Genomic DNA, 22,900 nt, shown 5'->3' with positions numbered 1-22,900 from the left:
CTGCTGCCCATTACTGGCAATGTCCAGTGAGATATTAATATTGAAATTACGCAGTCATGGCTGTGCAATTGAACAGGAAAATTCAGAATTCAGCTCAGCCAATCAGAAACAAGCTTCGAAGACGTCGTTACCTGAAAGCAGTTTACCAAGTGTGACTTTCATTGTCATGTTCCAGCCTCGGCCGTGTAACTTGAAGGAGACATTGGGACAATATGTGTTCGCAATTATAAAACAGATGAATAAAACAAAAGAGGGTAGGGAAAAACACATTTTATATTATGGGTACATGACTTATCATGGATGCATGCATGTTAAACAAAAAAAGCACAGATGTATGTACATGTCTTATCAAGAATGTACAAGAATAGTATCTCATGACATTAATCCTCATGATTTTTTAAGTTATCGCTAATGTGTTCTTCATAAAGTTTGCATACAAAGGGACAGGCAAAACAACTGACCAGTCACAATAGTGCACATGCATGCTGTTGAACTCCAAGTGTTGTGATCATGAGTAATCAATGTGACAACTGTCTCCAAGCAGGCCTCTCCCTCCAGGAGTCTGCAGCGTTGGGTCATCAGAGAGATTCAGCTCTGCCATCTTACTTCATCACAATCAGTGAAGTCACACACAGTGTTTCTTATCGGCACCTGCCGGATAACATGCTGGCCACTTCTTCCAGTTGCCTTCCAACATCCACTGCCCTGCACTGGTGTTCTTTCGGATCACAAATTGGACAAGCCACTCATATTTGACACTTCATGTCTATTTGTATTTTACCACCTGATGACCTGCGTGTGTCTGTCAGGGAGAAGGGGCATCACTGACGGAGAAAAGGTCTGGAATTTCCTTGTCTTCAATGTGAGTCTAAAAGGAATATATGTGGACAAAACACGCAATTATATTTAAATTCACACAGTATAAAACATTTATATCCACAATAATTACTGCCTTCCACTTGAAAAATCCCCAAATATCTCATACTTCTGGACTTTTGATTTCCTTTCTCTAAAGCATACTGTTGATGTCTGCATGTGTTCCTCCTTCATTAGATACTGACTCACTCATTTATTTCATGCTGGAATCAAAGACTCAGTGTAAATAACTCTGAAAATGATCACAAGATATTTGTCACTGAAGAAAATGGGCTTGTGTCCCATTAATGAAATACAATGAAACACACCAGGCTTTAGTCACAGTTATGGATGAGCTCCATCAGTAGTGCTTAAGAACATCGGCCCACGCGTCACACTCAAGGATAATGTGTGCATGCACTCAAAAACACACACACACACAAATCAGTGTGTGGGCAGCAGTGAAAGCTGTAGGCAGACTATTGATTGACTTACAAATCTCACAAAGCAGATATTCTATTTGGCGAGTATCATCGCCTACCTAAAATGTTAAGAGCTGCGAGAAGCCGGGTTCACAGAGACGGATTTCTGGTGGTGGGGTTAAGAGGTTAGATGAAGTTTAGGTGACCTTAATGTCAAAAGGTCAAACCCCTCGACGTCTAAATGTCTTCGCGCAAATCCCTGAATCTGCAAACTGCTGAAACAGTGGAGGTTATGAGTGCATCTTTGCTGTAATCCATTAGTACAATGTGTACAGGCACTTTATTAGTCAATAACGGGGATATTGTGAGCATGGCTCGTAAATGTCTCCTTGTGGAAAAAACAATGGTCAAGCGTTGGTGAAATACTTCACAACTTTGAGTTTAATATTGGAACAGATCTTACAGGTAAACATGACATGACAAAGTGAGTCGACATGTCAAATGAACAAAAGCCACTGTTAAATACAAGAAACCAACAAAGTGATGAATGTGTTATGAACGGGTCTTTTTTCCACACTGCTGTCCCTTTCAATAAGTCTTTATATAACAAACAAATCTTATTCACAAAATATACACACGTTTGATTACCTTTTTATAACATTGTATATGTGTTGTTAATATTTTAAGCAGACTTGTTGAGTGTGCTTAAAGAGACCAATGCTATATATTCTGTGGTCTTTAAAGAAGAAACAAGCTCAGTGTGTTTGGGGAACAGGGGTTATGATGAGAGGGGCTCCATCTTTGTTACTTTGAAAACTGAAGTATGGATACAGTTTCTCTCTAAAGTCAGAGCCAGTGAAAGAATAGATATGCACTTTGGAATTCACATCAAAGAAAGAAACTTTTCCTTTATCGTAGTCCACAAAGATGCCCACCTTCTGAAGCTTGTCTTTCAGATTGAGTTTCACATTTTTTGATCTATATGCAAGATATATTCCTTCATCAAGCCCAATGTTCCAAAAACCATTTTCTACTGAAAGACCTGTATCCCCCCTTCTATTCACAGACTCTCTGACCACTCCAAGAAGCCACTCAGTATTTCCTTTCACTTGCACCTCATAGTAAAACTTCCCTGTTGTGAACCCCTCCTTGACCAAAACCTCTGTATATGTTTGAAATCTCTTTGGATTGTAGGGAAGATCCTGTTTTGTGCCTGCATGGCTCACTTGTTTTCCATCCGGACTTACGACGAGTGAACAAAATGCCGTCTCTGGATCAAAAGTCAAGTCCACTGCATGTTCTCTCATTCTTTTCATTTTGATCTCAGGGAGCTCCTCCATTATTTCATCAACTCTCTGTTTCAGCAGAGTCACAGCGCCTCTCGCTGCTTCGAAACATGGATCGCTGTGACTGTCAACATGGGCCTGGTTGGCGTTTAAAGGCGAGCGCAAGGCTGCGAAACTCTGGAGAAAGTGATAATGATCCTCAGACTGGAACAGCTGCTCAAGCTGTCCGCTTCTGCTCTCCAGCTCCGCGATCTCCACCTTCTGTTCTCTGATCAAATCTTCGGCCTTGTGCTTTGTTGCTCTGTGCCTCTCATCAATCACTTCAACGAGCTCGGCCTGGCTCCTCTGGATGGAGCGGATCAAGTCTGTGAAGACCTGCACACTGGCTTCTTTCTCCTTCTCCGCTTCTGTTTGGCTGACATCGACGGCCTTTTCGAACTCCTCTATCTTCTCGTTCCGCACCCGTGTCATCTCTTGAATACTTGCCATCGTCTCACCTTTCTTTGCCATCGTTGCTTCATACTCCTCCTCAAGTGGGACAACATTGTGGCTCTTGTGATCGGTACACAAGACACAAACAAAGGCCTGGTCAGTCCTGCAGTACAGCTCCATTATCTTGTTGTGCGTCTTGCACATTCTGTCATCCAGATTCTTTACAGGGTCAATAAGTGTGTGGCCTTTGAGACGTGCAACTCTCTGATGTGGCTCGGCGTGTACCTCACAGAAAGACACGAGACACGTCAGACAAGATTTAACCGCATTTTCCTTCGTCTCGGAGCAGATATCGCAAAGAACATCTGCTGTTGGAGGAAGCTGTGGGTCAGGAGTTGAGGCCTTGACTTGAACTAACGTCTTAACCTCAGCAGCTAATTCGGACATTAAAGTGTTGACATGGAGCTCAGGTCTATGGGGAAATGTTGTTTTACATAATGGACACTGGCAAATGTCACTGCCGTCCCAATACGTGTGGATACATGCGCTGCAGAAGTTGTGTCCGCATGGCGTTGAGACTGGCTCTGTGAACACGTCCAGACACACGGAACAGAGGAACTTCTCCTCCGACAGCAGACTGCTGGCAGTGGCCATATCTGGAGAGGAAATGGTATAAATACAATTACTACTGCTAATTTTAGTCAACGGGCTGACTGCAGAAAGGAATTGTGATCTTTTCTTACCTGTACAGTCGTCAAAGCAGATGCACACGTAACCGAAACAAACGAAACTTTGAAAACTCCTCACTGAGTTTCGTTTCAGCCCGGTGACGTAATATAAGCCCCTCCCCTTCTTTGGAATTACACACTTCCTGGTTAAAAAAGATTAACTCTTTCGGCTCCATTCACATGACTAATCGTGGCCGATTTTGTCAATTTAAAGATACTTTCACCAGTTGTATTAGCGTCAAACATCACATCCAAATTCAATTTGAACAAAGAGCTAATTATGTTCACATCCTACAAATTATAGGCCAGTCTTCACATGTTGCTATTAGATGATGCAAAAAGAAGTTCAAGGCAAAAATAATGCTTAGTTCTGCAGGCACACATTGAAATGAAGGCCTGATGATGGTGCTGGCTGAATGAATCAGCGAGGCATCACTAACTTATCACACGGCATCCTGAGAGGAGCATGACTATCTGCAGCAAGATCCATGGAAATCCATCCAACAGTTGTTGAGATTTCCTCTGTTCCCTGTCCATCTGTTGTTGCTTTCATTTGAGACTTGACTCCCCTAAGAAATCTCACAGACAGATTGCCATCAGTGTGTGTCAGTGTTTCTCTTTCACTGTGGCAATTTCCTGTTTCACCTCTATAATGCCCTCTTGGTTCATGTCCAAGAAATTCTGAGATTCTCCTCTGAGATAATTTATAGTCCATCCTGGCTTGTCCTTATCCTTATCCAGCGCACAAAAGTGGCAAAGACGACTGCACAGCCTGAAATTTCTCCGTTTCGTGAGAAGATTCTTGTAGTCTGTTACCTCTCTGACATTTCATTTACCCTTTGACACCCCTGCATAACTTGTAGAACTAGAGCAGTGCTCTCTTACCGAGGAGGCCAGTCTGTAATGTGGCTTCCAGGTGAGTGCGACCACAAGAGGTCAGGCACAACAAGCGGTAGCTGAGTGGCTCAAACTTTACTCCGTTGTACTTTTACATGGCCCTCCTGGCAGTGGGACCTCTGGTCAATACAGAACGAGTGATATTAGTTTGAAAACAAAAACACATAAAATAATCCAAAAACTGTATTAATTCTCTGCGTTATCTAGTCACATTCACCATTTCAATTAAAAAAGGTCTCTCAAGCGAACCTTTTTAATCATGTTATTTAAATTCTACAAATTATTTTCACACATTCAACCATTCAACCCCAATTTCATCCTCTTTGTGCAACATGTCCCATTGAGACTGGCACAAATCCAAGCAAACAGATGTTAAAACTTGGCAAATCTCAGATTAAATGATTGGATGCGGAACACTGCTGAAGCTAGTGTGCAAGTCTTCTTCCCTTTGTCACTCGTACAATCACACACACACACACACCAATGCACATGATGTTTATTTTCCCCTTAACCAGTTTGTGTTTGACACGCATGCTTAGTCATGCTCTGCTCATACCCTCCCTGTGGGAGAAAGCATCACAGGCCATAAACTAAGTACAGCAGAAGGAGACGCAGAGGCACTGGTTTGGCATAGAAATGAGCTGGCTGGCTGTCAGGGAAACCACTCTCCTGCTAGTCTTACAATGTGCCATCTATGCAAATATGAGGAAATGTAAAACAGACAGGCTCAAAATTACGATAGAACTGTGATATTCTGTACCTTTTTCTTTCTGGTTGGATGCTGTTGACTTGGGAAGACCTAATGGATGACATCCTCCGCTAAGTAATGTTGTTTGGTTAGACTGATTGTCGGAAGACCAGGGACCCCCCTCCAGCAGCCATCATCTACTCCTAATAGCTTGTGAGCTTATTTAATCACTGAGATGGAAAAAGAGGGAAATAGTGAGGAGTCTGGTTTGGTTGGAGAGGAAGTCTTGCTGTGATGAAGAATCATTATTAGATCAAAAAGAAAAGAAAAGGGGTACAGGGACTAGGTCTTTCAGTTACTATATTTAGAAGATATTTTGGGGCTTTTATGTCATGAACTTGCAATCTTGAGTTATTCTAAAGTGTAATGTTTTCTGTTGTTGTTTCATTCATTATTGTCAGGGTTTATTTATTTATGTACAAACTGACCTCACTAAGTCTGTTCACTGTAATATGTGCATTCTCCGTTTTTATTTTATTTATTCAAGTACAGCTAATTGAGAAATTCTCCAGGGGATATGTGGCTACATTGTAACCACGGTTATGCTGTTAATGCCACGGTGATATTCGGCCTGTCACGTGGTTAAGTGTAGCAACTAAATTTCCTTAGGTCACTCCACATTGCGCCCCTTATTTCCACAGGTTAACACTGTGCTGCCTTCAGGGGTAGTTAGCAATATGAAAATTAACGTAAAATAATTCAAACAAGTTTGTTTTTAGACATGTGTGTTTGTGTGTATATAGATACATGCATATATATGTAGTTTGTGGGTGTACTTGTTTTGGTTTTGCAGATGTAAATAACGTTAGGTAGGACTACAGTACTAGGTAAATCCGGTGCTCATCATTTCTTCTGTTTCAGCGGGATGTGAACATGGTCAATTAGAAATACATTTAATTAAAATAAAAATGAAGCAAATGCAATTCGATCTCTTCGACTTTGTTCCTTTCTTGCAGAACATTTCGTAGTGTAAAAAGTACTGCAATGGTTATTCACTTTGAACATACGAGCTGTCCCTAAAGGCATCATCTACACAAACCTGCTGCCTGCCGTGCACGCTGGAAGCAGCAACACGGTCGACTGGACAAAACGCTCGCTGCTGCAGTGTCGGACACTGTGCTCTGACGGGAACAACAACCACAACAACAACAACAAGACAACGAGGTCGTTTACAACTCAACATTGTCCAGGTGAGTCGAACACGTTATAGTTCTGTCGATGACGACGAGGCAATTTGGAAACTTTGTACTGCGCATCAACGACGCAGGTGGACGGATATTTATTTTCTCCCAGGATGCACAGGCGCCTTCAACCCCGTCCTGAAAAAGGGAGCCGATAAAGTTAGTCCTAAACTGTGAAAGGACGCATGTTCGCGTGAATTACGAGCTGCTTGTGTCGCCAAAGCACACCGGCAATGGTCAAAGTCCGAAATATGGAAGCAAAGCGCGGTAGAAGAAACCGTCTTAGTGGGTAACGTTATCTGGTCGGTTAGCTACCTGCGTAAACGTCTCTGCCTAAACCGCTATGCTAGCTAATTGAAAAAAAGCTTGGTTTTAGGTGCCAATTAAGGCACGTGTCAGTGTCTGTAGTCAAAAAAAAAAATCAAATGTGTGAGTAACCCAATACTTAATAGTACCTAGGTAATGCACTGACAATACCTGTGTTTGGTACTACTTTTTTTTTCTTCGAGATAATCAATGTTAAAACAGTTTCAAACTTAGGTCTGGATATTTCAAAGCAATAGGACAATGGTTTCCATTCTGCTTGGGAAGATGCTGTTTTTCCAAAACCAACATGTTCTGCATGGCTAAATGCTAAGACTACTGGGTTGTTTGTACCACACTGAAGTATAGACCTGGTTAAGTATCATTAGTAATCCAATACTTTCCAGGATGAATGCAACCTACTCTGACTGTATTATACTGTCTTTAGACTTCTGCTGCATTATGACTCCCTGGTCAACAAACACAAATCCTGCACAATCATTCCCTTTGGTGCTATTCACAGAAAGGTATGGCATTGATCTAGTTCATGGGTCTAAGTGCTTCCCACCCCACAGCCCTTTATTTACAGGAGTCAAACTGTGCTGGACTCACTCCACGATTCAAATGTTTATGGACTGTTGAGTGCCATGCATAATTTAAAGATGTGGCTTGTGGCTACACCAAGAGGAGATGATATTTTGAACTTGGATGCTGTGTCACTTAACAACTAGTACACATCCCACTTGTTATAGTCACACTTGAATGCTCATGAGATTGTTACATACTACTCTGTGATCAGCGCACAGTGGACATGACCTGGTTAAGCAATTCATTAAATTTCAGCCGTGACGTATCAAATGTTTTGCTGGTGTGTTTGATGACGAAACAATCTGCATTTTCAGAATTGTACTGGACGCAGGAAGATGTCGGCCGTTTATGAAGATGACCAGGAGGACTGGCTGACTGTGTGTCTCAAGTACCTGCTCTTTGTATTCAACTTTCTCTTCTGGGTAAGTAAAATCTGTAAATGTTGTCTTCTTTTAAAGCAACACTTTCATTTTACATCTTCATGTATTCAATTGTGCTGACTTGCAATGTGCTGCTGCAACAGCATTAAATAAAGCTTCGAGTTCAGCCTTTGGCAGCCGGTGCAGTGCGGCAACATTGACAGGTCTTGCAGAAAAAAAAGGAAGAAACAAGTGCAGTGATTAGAGCAAAATTTGATTAGATTTGTTTTAGTTCAAGCAAATCCATTATTTTGTGCTATAACACAGTAAAAATGCCTCAATGTTCCTTTGAAACTGCAGATAGAGAGACATGTAGAAGCAGGAGACGATTAAGGAGAGTTCTGACTCTAAAAAGGCTGAGCTATGGACTTGGCCCAAAGTGAGTCATAGATTATTTAGGGCTTGTCAGTGTTCGGTGGGGACTGGCGTGTCAGTCTGGCACCACATTTTATGATACTGCAATTTCCTGCTAAAAGTGAACGCTCTTGCACCTACTGTGCAGATCGTGTCTAGGGTCCCTTTGAAACATTTTAAAAGCGTAAGGCAAAGAGCATATTGTGTGCGTCGAGAGAGGGACAGAGCTGTGTGTGAGAGGTTAAAGAGAGAAGAGGGATCAGGCTTTTAACGCTCTGTCACCACCTTTTAAATTTATACGCATTGTCTCCCTCTTCTCTTTGGGCCACAGGCAGCACATGTTTTGTCAGGACATTGCTGGCTTTCCACCCATTTTGTTTTTTTTTATGACCAAAAAGGAGTATATAAAACATTCAGCTTGTCATCTTGCCAATAAATATCAAATCCGTTCACTTTTGATATGGACGCACGGCTACTAACTTCGTTTTTAAACATTTTTTGAATGCTAGAGATCAAGTCCTAAATATGCTATAGTTTTTGACAAGTCTCCTCTCTCAGGTTCCTGTTTGTCCGAGTGGTACTCCTTAGTTAAACATGTGTTTTTGTCAGTTTTTGGATCTTGCTTTTGACGGAAATGGAATGGGAGGATGAAGGGGAGCGACTCTCTGAGGCATTTCCTCTGCGTCCGTCTTTGAAACTGATGAGAGGAACAGATCCTTGACTACACCCTGGGTCTGTTATCCTGGATCGCTTGTAAGGAAGTGGTCATTATGCCCCGACTTGATCGTATTATGTTATTCTTCTGTTCGTCTTCATGCTTGGCCACTTTCCACTTCCCACTGTTTCCTTTTCCATTTCCTCTTTTCATTCTTTTGCCCCTTTTCACTCATCCGCCGTCCTCTCACATTGTAGCATATTGTGACTCATACAATCACAGTGAACTCACTTCCTGTTTGTCACTTCCTGCCCTGTAAAGTACCATACTTTTAGTACACTTTTAATACACTTGTCACCTGTGACACCTTCTCTCTCTCCCTTCTCTTCCAGGTGGGCGGAGCAGCCGTTCTGGGTGTAGGAATCTGGACTCTAGTGGAGAAGAGTGACTACTTGAGCCTGCTGGCCTCCAGCACTTTTGTTGTCTCGGCATATATCCTCATCCTGGCCGGAGGCCTGGTGGTGGTTACGGGCTTCTTGGGCTGTTGCGCTGTCATTCGGGAGCAGAAAAGCTGTCTGTCCACGGTGAGACGAGGACAATTTAACATCCATCATTACAAATACAAAGGAGGGTTGTGTTCTTTAAGAAGGCCCAAGTGCAGGTAATGGTTTCTTCTGAAACCCCCTCGAGGAAGTAGCTGCACTGTAACTTAAAAGTGGCCAGAAACAGAAGACTGCAGTTTTACAGGGATGCTATTAAAGGTGCGTGTTAGTGAAATCAACTTTTAATTTAACCTTTTAATCTCTATGAGACTGAATTATTTAATCACCCGGTCCTTAAGTAGATTGACTTGAAATTAATATCAGAATATATCACATTCACTTCCAATGATGAATGAAACATCGAGCCCATCAGACTTTTATACTCGCATTGTACGGTTCAATTGGCTGGCTGCGTCTTCGGCCGCATGAGTCTCATGTAATGAATATGTGGGCAACAATGCTGATGATCCCAGCAGGTCATGTCTAAATCGAGAGAACGGATGTTTGCCCGGATGTACGCAATGTGTGGCCTTCTCTGTGCAACTCCATGACACGGAACTCGTCCATTTCTGGTCTGAGGTCCATCACTGGATGCTGACAAATGGTCCTTCCTGTCCTCATTATTTTACAGAGACGGGGCACAGTGGGAGAGAGGCAGGCGGGAGAGGTTAACGTTCACTGCCGCAGGACTATTTATAGGTCTGTCTATCTGCTGTTGATGGATGGAGCATTCAGAGAGTCAAATGGGCTCGCAGGAGTGAAGAGGTGGATGCTTACAGGATTTGGAGTCTGTAGTGCATTTTGGTTGAATTCCAACTGTATTGATGTGCTATTTATGAACTAGCTTTGGGAGATTAATGAGGTGTGTGTGTGTGTGTGTGTGTGTGTGTGTGTGTGTGTGTGTGTGTGTGTGTGTGTGTGTGTGTGAGTGTGAGTGAGTGATATTTAGTGTGGGCTGCAAGTGTTTATTGCAATCTTGTAACCAAGAGATACTGAGCAGGCTGTGTTTCTGCTCGACATAATTCCTGCAAAGTGCGAGTGTCTTCCATATTAATTCAGTGAGCTTGTTGCTCCCCTGCAGCTGTTTGTTTGACCGGTAGTTTTCCATCGTCACTTTGTTTCCAGAGTCACGCAGGCCGGGTAGTAGCAGCATCTGTCTCTGCATAATGGTCTCGAGCAAAGCGTCGCTGTTGCCGCTTGTCAAACTGTTGTGTCCCGCGCTGTGACAGGTGGGACTAATTAGCTCAATGTGTGTGTTTTGCTTTAATTTGTATTTTTCATTACATGGCACAGCCATGTATTTTCGGCCTGATAAAGCTGTAGTTTTGATTTCGCTCATTCTGCAACTGTCCGTCAGAGCATGCTAGATGTGGGGGCGGTGTGTTGGCTCCACAGTTTACATAAACGCTCAAAACACACAATAGTGCTTAACATGGAGGATAAAGCTGTTCGGCAGAACCTCCAGTTTATTTTCCACTGACATTTAATTGATTTTTAGCTTCCGAGGTGTTTATCTTGAGTTTTGGTTGATTCCGCTAAACTGACGTGTGAGCCGTTATGTTCTTTGTTTTCCTGAGGAAACAAGGAATATAATGCATAAACAAATGTTTATGCTGTTGCGATGATTCATATTTAATTGGCGTAATTGAGTTTTTCCTGAAATGCAGTTTTGAAGTTAATTATGACACAGAAGGGAACTAGTTTCAAGCGGCGTGGAGAGCTCTTTAGAAGCCGCCCCGAGAGGAATCTATTCTACCGCCTGTCAAATTGATTTCTTGTTCGTCTCTTTTTGTGCGTTGCCATCTGTGTTCGAAGTGACAGATGCAGCGCAGTGACAGTCGAAGTTTTTATCGGGCCGTCACGAGTGAGCAACTCTCTCAAGTGAGTTGGGTCAACAGAGGACTGTTCTGATGACAGAGGCTGAAATGTGTGGATTTGTCTAATTTGAAGTCTCATGTCGTTTCCCATTCGCAGTATTTCTTCTGCCTGCTGCTGATCTTCTTGATTGAACTGGTGGCTGGAGTCCTGGCTTATGTTTATTACCAGAAGGTAAGTGAAAATATCCTGATGTTTTGTTTTTGTAGTTAATAGAGACTGATATGCACGACGCAATCCGGCAGTGAGGAAGTTTTGCTGAGGGAATGTTTGAATTGCTTTTTAGGTTCAATGTTACAGATTGCGTTGGCCATCTGGGTGTGTGTTCCCAATGGTTGTAAAATGGAGACTAAACAGACTTTTCTTTGAATAGTCTATCTGTGATTAGATTTATGTTTGTTTATTATATACTTTGAGGATGTTAACCATGCCATGTGTCTACCAATGAATCTACTTGGAAACCCTTATTAGTTTGCTGTGTTGTCGTGGCTCATGTAACCCTCTGGTTGTAGGGCAATCAACTGACTTTATTTGTATTTTTTTTTTTTTTTTACCATTTTTCCCCTTCATGAAAAGGTTTCCCAGTGGTTTTGTCTCAAAGGACATGGATGATGAGTCACTGGAGAATCGAGAGTGGCTCTTTTTGCTTGCTTTTTCTTTTAGGTTTTCACTATTTGCCACCTTTACCTGAGCATTGAGTTCAGCATCTGTAGTTTATCTGTCACACTGTTCTACGGATGTTGTTATCTCACAAACATCTAGCTGTCAGTCAGCTACGGCTGCAAAGAGCACCATGCTATCTGCAAGCTCAGAGGTTTATTGTAATGGAAAAAGCACAGGATAGAATCACTTTAAAGATATGGGCTCTCATCTTGCCTCTGTTTCTTGTGTGTGTGTTTCTGTCTGCACACAAACGTATCCACACATCAGAGGCTTTATTTGAAGTCCATTTCCCGCATTGTCTTTTTGTGTGTTTTCGCATCTCTCACTGATGCGTGGGAGTTGCTACCCGTCTTCATCTTGTCCTAAACCACCCATGCTTTTACTTTTGTCAAGCGCATCCCTTTAACACGCTCTCACCTTTTTATAGTCTTTGCTCATGCACATTTTGATCATTATATTTTTTTGGGCACAAAACATATTTCACGACTATTTCACAAAAACTAAAGACGTGACTTCGTGGGCTTTATTTGTATTTCATGTGGTCTTTGTGTAATAAACGAAGCACCTCATGGTTCCAAAAAACATCTTGTTCTTTCCCATAAATGCTCCCCCACCTTCTCTGGCTCACACACTGTGTGTGCGTGTGTGTGTGCGTGTGTGTGTGCGTGTGTGTATGTGTGTGTGTGTGTGTGTGTGTGTGTGTGCGCGTGTGCGTGTGTGCCTGTCTCTATTGTTCCTTTTTCCCAGCTGAGTGAGGAGCTGAAACAGCATCTCAACCAGACTATGACAGATAACTACGCCCAGCCAGGGAGGGAGGCCATCACATTAGCTGTGGACCGACTACAACAGGACGTATGCACCGTATTTACCAAAAGGCTCCACAGCTTTGTTTGGGTTTATATAAGATTTTATCAAGCATACGTAGTTACACTGTTCTAAACTTCTTTTCCCATGACAACATATATTAAGTAATTTTTGAAATACGCTGAGCTTCAGTAGAAGGAATTGCTCATAAAATATGTTTTTTATGTTAAAAGAAGTATGTTCCAAAAAATGACTAGTAAAATAATGATAGAACATAACTTCAGTCAATTTTGGTTTGCTAAAGTTCCAGAGAGGAAAGAGAACCACTTTATAGAATAATGTTTTGAGGAAGTTGTTTGAGCCAAACAAATTAATGAGTGTCAAAAAAACTGGCTTAGTTATTAGAAGAAAACTAAATAATACTTTGTGACATCATGCAACTAAATCCTTTCCTCTTTCTGCCTCTCCAGTTCAAGTGCTGCGGCAGCAACAACTCCCGTGATTGGATGGTGAGTGTATACGTTTCTTCAAAGCAGGCAGAAGACCGGGTGGTGCCCGACAGCTGCTGTAAGACCATCACCCCTCACTGTGGCAAGAGAGACCACCCCTCCAACATCTACAAGGTGGAGGTCAGTGGACTTTTCAATTCAGTGGAAAAATTACAGGCACAATATATTCAGTCTCATGTGGCTTTTATGGAACTTTCTATTGATTGGAAAAAAAAAAACATGTTCACTGGATATTGCCTGCAGCCATAGGCTGCAGAATCCCAGCTTTAATAAACCCACATGTTCCCTGCAGGATATCTTCTTCTTGGCTATAACAATTTGGAAGTTAGTCATGGAGAGATGGAGAAGAAGCAAGCTTTGAAGAGTTTTCCCGTGTAAATGCTGTCTGTGCAATGGTACGCATGATCTATGATATGATTTTAACTTTCAGTGTTTGACTCTGCAGGGTGGTTGCATCACTAAGCTGGAGCAATTTCTGGCCGACCACCTGTTGGTCATCGGTGCTGTGGGAATAGGAGTGGCTTGTCTGCAGGTAAGTAAAATATGCTATAGTTCAGATGGTTGTTGGAGAAGCAGAAGCTCTACTCCACAGTCTTCACCTGGAGCAAACTGCTTTATATAAACCCAATTATTATTTTGGCATATTTCATTCAGCCTTTTTTTTACCTTTTGTGAATGAATGCTGCCCCTTTTTGTTGAAAAATCTCCAGGCTGATGGGTTTTTATCTTTCCATTACTGAAAATGTACCATCGCAGGTCAACAACCTGTAAATGGACATTTCTTTTCATCTCACTCCAGTCTCTCAGTCATCATTACCTCATTTCATCCATTTCTGTTATTTGATTTGTCCCAGCCTGAGATGGACTAGCGCTTTTAGGATACACAAAGGCCGGTGAGGCATACAGGAGGGTCTCTTTATAATTGAGTGCTGACTGACAGTCCTCTTGTAGCTCTGCACCATCTCTTGGTAAATTGACTCGAGGGAAACTTGAAACCAAACAAACCTGCATTGATTCTTTCGAGTGGTGTTGGTATGATTTTACATGCTGCTCAGGCGGAACAGTTTTATTTAGGAACTCAGAATAAGGCCACACATAATATAAAAAAAGAAGCTTGCAAACGTTGAAAGACCTGTGACAAAGAAATTTAGCAATAAAGTGTTCCATGACCTGTTTTTTAATCCCCAACTCGGTTAACTGAAGGGATTATGCTAAATATGAAGATGGGGTACTGAATATATAGATATAGAATTTACCTGGAGAAATAAATGTGAAAGCCAAAATGCAATGTGAGCCTGTGTGATGTGATTTAACAGGTTTTCATTATATTTGCATTTTTGTTGTAGCTTAGCTGTATGTCTTGTCGTTTTCAATGGTTCCAGTCTGTCTATTTTGCTGTCTTTATTATCTGCCAGACTGGCTAAAAAAGTTGTTATAATTCATGTTTCGCTCTAGTTTTCGTCTTTAATTTTTGGCATAAACTCCTCGAGCGTCTTGTGTTGCCACACCGATCTGTCTATGGTGAATATTACATTATGTCTCTATGTCTGTTTGTCTTTGTGTGCGTGTGGTGTTACTGTAGCTGGCCGGGGCGCTCTTGACAGCCTGCTTTATTTATCTGCTCAATAAAGAAGAGGAAGAGATCTTCGGTACAGTGTGATTTAGCTCTCGTGCAACGTTGTGGTTTAATCAACTGGAGAGACAAGGTTAGAAATCGTGGAAACCTGATCTCTGATTGCATGCTTGTCCGTGTGCGACTGTCCGCTCTGTGTCAAATGTGAAATCTGTGGGCTACGAGTACACTAAATGAACATGTTCATGTTCTTGCATGGTCTTCTGCTTGTGTGAAGCATGCAGCTGCATGTCGCAGATGGTTCCTCTGTATCTTGTGATTATGGGCTGTTGTGGCTGATGGATATGCGATAAACGCATCATGAGAATAACTTGGTTGATTATTCAAAAACCTAACTGCCTGTGAACAGTTATGTTGTTGGCAAGAGTCCTCTTGCGTATCTTAGTCCAGAAGTTCCTATATTTAAAAGTTGGTATCAGGAGTAGTACCTTGCCTAATTTTGAAAGATTTACTTTAAAAGCGCAAATGCAAAATATACTTAAACTTACTCATTTTTGTTTCAGACGCCGCTGAGTACACTTTATTCAGGAGAAGTGTTGGTGTTGTTGCAATAGCTGCTTGGAATCCAAAATAGCCTATCATGAATATTGATTCAAGAAGTAATGATTGACTTGAATTCTGTTTGGGCTTCCCAGATACATATACATACACTCACACTCACACACTCAATATCCCCTGTGTTCTGAAATTAGGTTTCAAGAAAACAAAAGAAAATGAAACAAAAAATGTTCCATGCTTCTCTGAGCCAAAGTATTGTTCCTATACATATCCGCTCACTGGAAAAAAAGATAAAGAAGTATAATTAAAGAAAAGTGAAAGTTGCCTGAAGAGGGATCGTGATAAGTGGATGCACACTGCAGACTCGCTCGATAAGGCTTCTCAGAGGGCTTTTAGAGACTCTGAGATTGAATCTGGGCTCTTGCCTGTTTATCCATCAAGCCTGACAGCCCCAGTAGCACAGGTCAATATCTCTTCCAGCTGCCCTTTATTTCTGGACCTTTTTGACGGTAGTAGAGAATAGTACAGTGAATCTGTAAGTCTTGTCTCATGGATTCTTGGTTCAGTGTGGCTGAACACTGAACACGGTCTGTTTTTTTTTCCTTTTCTTTTGCATAATGTATTCTTCTAACATTGCCACCTCCAGAAATATGCAGTTACATGGTTGGACACCCACAGTCCAGCAATTAGGCTTTTTTTCTTCTGGGTTTGTCAGGAACATTACAAGTAGAGGCTCAGTCCTAGTCATTAACCGACATTGTTGCATACGACATTATTGTATGGTTCGGTCATCAGTTACTGCCAACATTGGCATTACGGCTGAAGTGATGGCCATGCTTTCTCACGCAAAACACAACGTGATGTAGTCAGACCATTGAATGGCAGCTTCCTGTTTTTAGCCTTTACCATGTCACATTAGATTGTTTGGAACGACTAATCCTTCATTTCAGTAGTATTCATGCAAAGTAGTTGTGATTAATATTTGTGCATAAATGTCCTTTTTCACCCCACCTCCAGCGCTTCATCTCGTCTCTGCTTGTGCACACACATGGCTGCTTGACTCCTGCCATCCCCATAGTAACCAGCCAAATACTTTCCAGCACATCACCTTTAACCCCTCTCTGTCCTCACAGTCAATAGCACGCGGGCTTCCTGCAGTCTGTCATGGTGACACGGAGCAGCACTTTTTGACCTAACGCTTCCTGTTTTCAGGTCTGTGGGATGGTGTTCACCAGCTGCTTGTACAGAAGGATCAAGATGGAGCCGTACTGAGCACAGCAGGCCCCCAACACACCACCTACGACATGCAGATGGAACAATGATCCACTAACACCTAAACTTCAACCTCTTTATCGTGAACTCTAACCAGCTGATCTAAGCCAAGTGCACTTTGTGTGTGTGTGCGACACTTTCCAGGAGACCCACTTTGCAGCCAGAAACACATTTTGACATTCACAAACCAGGCTGATGCTTTACCTAAGTACTTCCAGCCGGGGTCATATGTTTCTAATGCCGCACTAAGATCTCGGTCTCCTGGAACAACATGTCCATTGGCATCATTGCCTTGGCTAAGATGCACACTTTAGTTTGAGCAGGACAAAAGAAAGGGACATACGTACTCAAAGTGCATTATTCTCAACTCAACTAATGATGATTTAATTTGATTTATCATGTGTTCACTGTGCCGGGTTTTAAATATTCCCTTCCAGTTCTCAAGTAAGCTGAGCAACGACACTGTTCACAGAGGTGTCACTGCTAATGATGAAAGGTAATTTCTGGCTGTATAATTTGTTCACACAATGTGCCTCTTTCACAACTCTGCTGGTAAATGATTATGTATTAGTTCCGTGCCTGAAATCTTAAAGGGAGCTGACAATGCACTGTGATATGTGGCAGCAATCGAAATGGAGTTTACAATTGTTATATATATTTATAGTTATGCCTTCACTCCTGATAATGTTAAATGGCGGGATATAAATAAATACATGAAGTGCATGGCTTCAATCATGAAGACATACTTGGACAGTATAATATGGAACCATTTTCTCAAATGGTTGCCAGATCCCTGAATATATAACTCCACCTAGTGGCTGGTACTGGTAATATCTAACATGTGCAAATGTCTGATGACGCTTCAGCATTACTAATTGCATTAAAATCATCTCTTTAGCTTAATGTGTGACACTAATGGTAATTGAATATGTCAGATGGATGTTAACATCAACAAACATTGCCTTCTGTGAGTCTTAAGACTTTTCATCCTTCCCTAGAAACACAGATGTTTCATACAGAGAAGAAGTTGACCTTTGACGGCTAAAGAAAAGACTGTGTTGCGTCCACTGCCTCATCTATCACTTGTCATCCCTTTTCCTGTAGCCATTACTTCTGGAACAATCAGTGGCCTTGTTGCCGCTGTAGCGTTGAGAAGTCTTGTCTCGGCGGTTATGGATTATATAGGAAGAGAAGTAATGTCCTTTGTAACTATACATCTGAGTCAGTACTCTGTGAAGAGACCTCCTTGGATGTGTATTTTTGTTTCATCTCTGATGAAGGGTGCTAATGTATCAAGATGTTTTTTGATGCGATGGTAACATGATATTGGCATGTGCTCCATCAACTGACTGCTATTCAAAATATTGATCTGAAACATAAATAAATGGTGACATATTGTTGCATTGTGTTGATGAAAGATAAATAATAAAGAGCTGTTCTAGACAGCAGATTGCTGCTTGGCAGTGCTGTAGTTGAGATTTAGAAAAAGTATCTGGGCTGTTTGAAAGGCCCTGTCAGTTTCAATCATAAACCACTAGAGGGAGACAAAGATTAATTTTTGGCGGTACAGGCAAGTCTTCTGATTTGTTTCAAATCATGCCGTTTTGTTTAAGCTGACCCAAGTTTGCTCTCACCTGACACTTAAAGGGACATTTTCTAATAGCAGAGGATACACATTCATGATCTTCTCATGTTTGTGAGAACCAAATAGATCCATGCTACAAGTTATTCACTCGTCAACACCTCACACACGTCACATCACGTTTGCTCCTCAAAAGCGTCCTCACGATTTAAATTTTTTACCACCACAGCTTCGCGTAAATCTTTTAAGATCTGTCTCTTTGTATTCACTCAGTGCACAACAGTGTGCACACGCAATAAACAGTTTTAAATGTCTTGCAAGTTAATGTAAGCTGGAGTGAGATCTCAGGTTGAGATTGGTTACATTATCAGGAAGTGTGTGGGCTTCAGTGGAGAACTTTGTGTAAGCACTTATTACATGTGGGGTCTCCCACAATTCTGCCAAATCTGGGAGGCTTCCCAGATCAAACCACATTTATTCATTTTGCAGAGCCACTGAAGCTCTGTGTGGGTTTTAGGGTCTTGTTAGGGCAAGTCCTCCATATATTAAACACCATGCCATGTGTCCAGATAGGCTGTGTGATATTGTTTGTGCTATATTGTTGCCATATGACCTACGGATTTGTCATTGAAGCGCAACCTTTTTTTTTTTTTTTTTCGGTTCCCCGCTGCTCCACATTACTTACGAGACACTGTGTCGGCTCAGAGCGATCTATCATTGTCTCCTATTTAGGAGGAAGGGCAAAAAGTTTTAAAAGAGTTTGGATGTTCTCCAACAGTTTTGGCTCCAGTGAGCCCAAAGACTGTGTCAGTCCCTTTGTCTCCATCATCCATAGGAGGATGGCTTTCATTTCCTGCAGATGTCACACACACTGCGATGCAGGAAAAGGCCACACTGATACTGACAAGATTAAACCCCCCACACACATACACACACACACACACAGAACTCAGGGGTTGCACACATTAGCATGCGGTTTACACCCTCTGCCAGAACAGACCCAGAAGGGAGAATTAGGAGCAGCTGGAGACCCACCGCTCCCATGTGTTGAGGCCGCTTTGCGTCACGGGCTCACTCGCGTTCTTACGCCCTCCATCTTCATCCCATCGTGGCTGCAGGGGCGATATTTTAAATGGGGCAGTTACCGAAGAACAGGGGTATGCATGTGCAGAGAAAAAGTGCAATGAAAGCAAATCATTCCTGGAATGAGCAACAACAGAATGCACTGATGCCGTCTCTAATTTCCAGTTGAATGAATTTTATGTGCATGTCCCCTTTGCATGTACGCGTGCTGTCGTACTCTTGAGTTTTGGTGTTTTTTTCTGCATCTGTGTGCTCGTAAAAAACTACTCAGCTATTGGCTCGGTAAGTGCACCTGTGTTCAATATGTGCAGAAAAACATCCGCTGTGGTATTGGAATAGTGTGCACTCTTGGCATATTAGATGTGTGGGAAAGGACTTCTTCAACATGTTTTGTGCTGAATGTAACAAGCCTGAAGTTGCACACGTCTGGTTCAGGATTCATTGTGATAGCATGGCTCGAGGAAACGCCTCTTGTGTGCGTGTGTCTGCATTAAGATCACGAATACAATGTGTGTCTGTACCGAAACTAGGATTACATCAGTGTCTGAGGATCGGGCCTTTGTCTGGCCGTTGTAGCGGACTAGACCCGCCTGAGGCCATGTGAACATAAATTCCAAATAATGTCAACACTTTGTGGAGAAGGACTTTGAAGTTATGTCCATCTCAATTACAAATGCCGCTCTCAAACGTGGCTCGGATTAGGTTGAATGTCACTTTGCATTTTTGTTTTGCTGTTAAAGGGATCTGGAAATGGACTTCAAAGCAACATGTCAAACAAGATCCAAAGCCTAAATTATAGGCTTAATTATCTGTACACAAACTCCAGGTGCATGAATTTACGTCCACACTTTCACAGAGTACATATCCAGTGTTGCCAGTTTTTTTAAACCGCGCACCATCTCGTAGCTCCAGCAGAGTAAGTAGGTTTGGACTAAATCTCATTGCGGATCAGAACTGTAAATCTACGTTGAAATTCAGACTATGACTCACCTGAACGAGTATGCACCCGGCCTGCAGCACATTGCAGTCGCTTCAGCACATTTTAAGGCTTTTTGAGCCAAAAAGACCAGAACCAGCACCATCATCCTCTACCTTCTACCTGTTTGAGTGCATTTGGAAATACAAAGTGAGCACTTCTTTTCCACAACGAAGAAGGGCGTCATTAGTTAATTTAGTGGATGTGTGTCTTGGTAGTAGTTTCAGGATAACTTAAAATCTTAAATGATTGTTTCTCAACATGGGGGCCGGGACATAAGAGGTTGCAAGATGCATCTGAGGGGTCGTGAAACGATTCACAAGACTATATTCTGACGTTCAGATAGCACCATTTTAAGCACATATATACGACTCCTACACATCTTTTATTAGGGGTTAAAAGTAGACTTTATTTTAAGGGGTCACAAGCCAAAAAAGCCACCTAGCATGAACCCACCTTTTAGCTTTATATTGAACGTCTCCTCTAAAACGGACGGGTGATGTCACACCATGTCCATATAGTCTGTGGAAGGATGACAGGCGGCTTTTGGTTTTATAGTTTACACTGACAGCTAACTACTTTTTATCTATAAGTGCATGCCTCATACCCCACAATGTTTCTCAATGGATTCCCAGTACCCCTACAGTTGAGAAAGCTGTGGTTTCTGTGGTGTGTGTGTGTGTGTGTGTGTGGGAGTTTCTTCGTCCATGGGAGAGTGAGCTTCGATGGAAACAAACTTTAGAAAGTGTTTCAAGACGCCGTTTCAAAAGCCCTGCTGTCTGATAATGATGAGCGTCATGTCGACGAGGGTGTTCATCCATGCCAAACAGATGGCGTGCGATGGCGGTCGCAAGGTCACTCGAGCACTCCCGTGCAGGTACCATGGCGGTACCTGGTGAAAGAGGGATGAAGCAAGCGTTTAGTTTGCGTAGGAACAAATACCCGTGTCTGTGATGTGACTATCAAGTCAAGAGCGATGCCCTCTTGTGTACTTGACCGGCATCCACCACTTTGAATAACACCGACAGTTGAATCGGCATGCTTACACAATCGAGATTTGTGTATCGCTGTGTTTGTGTAACACCCATAGATTGTTGTGATTTGTGGCATGTGATCAGATTTTGCTTACGTTGCAGTCGGACCCGACGGGCCGGTTTCCCAGCGCGAGTCAAAGGGGAAGTGTCTGTCGGGTCAAGGGAACGGCTGATGGATGTCGCGTCGCTTACATGTGGTGAAGTGGGCCAACAAGGCTATTGGATTGCATGCTTCAAGTGGCTGTGCTTTAACGTGGCTCCTTCGGCATTCACTGATGGTGTCGTTACACTGTAATTCATATGGGCTGAGTTTCTGTTTAAAGCGTGGGTTGGAGTCTGTAAACTTTTACAAGCAGGCTGTAGTCTGTACACCCTGGATTGATATGTCATTTAGAATGCACAAAGATAAACTCAGCTTTATAGTGTTTGTGTAATATATATATATATATTATAAAAGGAGCAGTTGTAGCTACATAGAATAAACTGCAGCAAAAAAATACAATTTCATAACAAAAGAAACTTTATTCAGCTCCTAAGTGGACTGAACGTGTTCAGCAGATGCAGTTTTTTGGGGGTTATGTGTGCGCACAACTGAGGCAGACACAGTTTTGTGTTTGCGTGTGAGACCTCCACATGATATTGATAATATCTACAATTTCCGGTCCATAAGAAACATGACATGAAGTGCAGCGGCGTTGGTTTAAACGCAGGGCTGTGAGCCGGAAAAGGATACGACTTGTATAAGAATAGATTAGTCTGTCAACCTGTGTTTGTTTATGCTCCGAGATGAATGGAAGAGGAATAAGCGGATATAATATTTTGGAGGGAGAAGTGTATTTATCAGCAGCACAAAAAAGAGGCCGGGGGGGGGGAGGAGGAGGAGGGAGGTCACAGGAACCGAATAGCGTGAGAGGAAGTTTTGCTTCTGCCTCTGAGATTGATGGCATTGGAGGAGAGCATGGGAGCGACCTTGACTTGGTCGTGAGAGTGCCGCGAGTTCAGAGACAGAGAAGGAGAGTTTGTAATCAGAAAACAGGCTCTGGAGTGCCCTTTAGGAAGTAGACACTCCAACATGAGGCGCTCCGCCGTTACAGCGCCGTGGCCTTGAGAGTCAAGATACGGGCAATAAAGACAGATGGCAAATTTGTTGAAAGAGACGAGAAGGATGTTTGGACCTTGATAATGCATACAATTAAATCGAGACTTTCCACTAAACGAGCACAGGCATCACACTGTGATGCACATTGTTTGTTTCAGAGAGCGGGCTCATTTGCGGATTGGCATTTTTACATAACTGCAGGCAAGATTTCGGCTAAGTATCAATTTTACTGGAAAGCAGACAGCCCTTTAAAACTTTTCAACTGCGACAGGACTTTTAGTTTTATTTTCGTCTTTTTTGGCTCTAGTAATCATCAAAATCTCCAAATAATTGCATTTTATGAAGGATTTTTCTCTTTCGCCACACATGATTTAAAAATCCCAGCCGGTAATATTAAGTATATGGAACCACTCGCTAACAACAATTTAAATGTTTCCTGTCCATGTCAGAAAATCAATATTA

General features: G+C 42.2%; 3 protein-coding genes across 5 annotated transcripts in view; 2 read left to right on the top strand and 1 right to left on the bottom strand.

Annotated features, from left to right (window-relative positions):
• Positions 1-1,763: 1,763 nt before the first annotated feature.
• LOC137791717 (E3 ubiquitin-protein ligase TRIM39-like) lies at positions 1,764-3,792 on the bottom strand. The gene is made up of 2 exons (XM_068586851.1): positions 3,739-3,792; positions 1,764-3,651 (listed from the first exon to the last, which is right to left on the bottom strand). The coding sequence occupies exon 2, from the start codon at positions 3,647-3,649 to the stop codon at positions 2,033-2,035; it is 1,617 nt and encodes a 538-aa protein (XP_068442952.1). The 5' UTR covers positions 3,650-3,651; positions 3,739-3,792; the 3' UTR covers positions 1,764-2,032.
• A 2,657-nt stretch (positions 3,793-6,449) lies between these two features.
• tspan11 (tetraspanin 11) lies at positions 6,450-18,062 on the top strand. Of its 2 annotated transcripts, XM_068586088.1 has the most exons (9): positions 6,450-6,558; positions 7,755-7,862; positions 9,261-9,452; positions 11,385-11,459; positions 12,696-12,800; positions 13,223-13,381; positions 13,707-13,793; positions 14,844-14,967; positions 16,605-18,062. In XM_068586088.1, the coding sequence occupies exons 2-8, from the start codon at positions 7,776-7,778 to the stop codon at positions 14,919-14,921; spliced, it is 783 nt and encodes a 260-aa protein (XP_068442189.1). In that variant the 5' UTR covers positions 6,450-6,558; positions 7,755-7,775; the 3' UTR covers positions 14,922-14,967; positions 16,605-18,062. The 2 variants fall into 2 exon arrangements, with proteins under 2 accessions (XP_068442189.1, XP_068442190.1); XM_068586089.1 differs by lacking the exon at positions 14,844-14,967.
• sema3aa (sema domain, immunoglobulin domain (Ig), short basic domain, secreted, (semaphorin) 3Aa) overlaps positions 17,028-22,900 on the top strand; it is a 92,239-nt gene continuing 86,366 nt past the window's right edge. The window contains exon 1 of one of the 2 annotated variants that reach the window (XM_068586085.1): positions 17,028-17,160. The gene's annotated coding sequence lies outside the window, so the exon portion shown is untranslated. The remainder of the gene's footprint in view (positions 17,161-22,900) is intronic. The other variant, XM_068586086.1, reaches the window with a different exon arrangement.

This window comes from Clinocottus analis, unplaced genomic scaffold (assembly GCF_023055335.1).
Source record: "Clinocottus analis isolate CAN_PGR_092001 unplaced genomic scaffold, fCliAna1.0.p SCAF_20, whole genome shotgun sequence".
NCBI classification, from domain to species: domain Eukaryota; kingdom Metazoa; phylum Chordata; class Actinopteri; order Perciformes; family Cottidae; genus Clinocottus; species Clinocottus analis.
Note: the sequence above shows the minus strand (reverse complement) of the source record. Positions and strands in the feature narration are given on the sequence as shown.

What these genes read in the sequence shown, in the direction of transcription:
- LOC137791717 (XM_068586851.1), bottom strand. Translation starts at nt 3,649, where the DNA reads ATGGCCACTGCCAGCAGTCTGCTGTCGGAGGAGAAGTTCCTCTGTTCC.
- tspan11 (XM_068586088.1), top strand. Translation starts at nt 7,776, where the DNA reads ATGTCGGCCGTTTATGAAGATGACCAGGAGGACTGGCTGACTGTGTGT. An exon ending in CTTATGTTTATTACCAGAAG is followed by an intron (nt 11,460 to 12,695) that starts GTAAGTGAAAAT and finishes CCTTTTTCCCAG; the next exon opens with CTGAGTGAGGAGCTGAAACA. An exon ending in TAGGAGTGGCTTGTCTGCAG is followed by an intron (nt 13,794 to 14,843) that starts GTAAGTAAAATA and finishes GTGTTACTGTAG; the next exon opens with CTGGCCGGGGCGCTCTTGAC.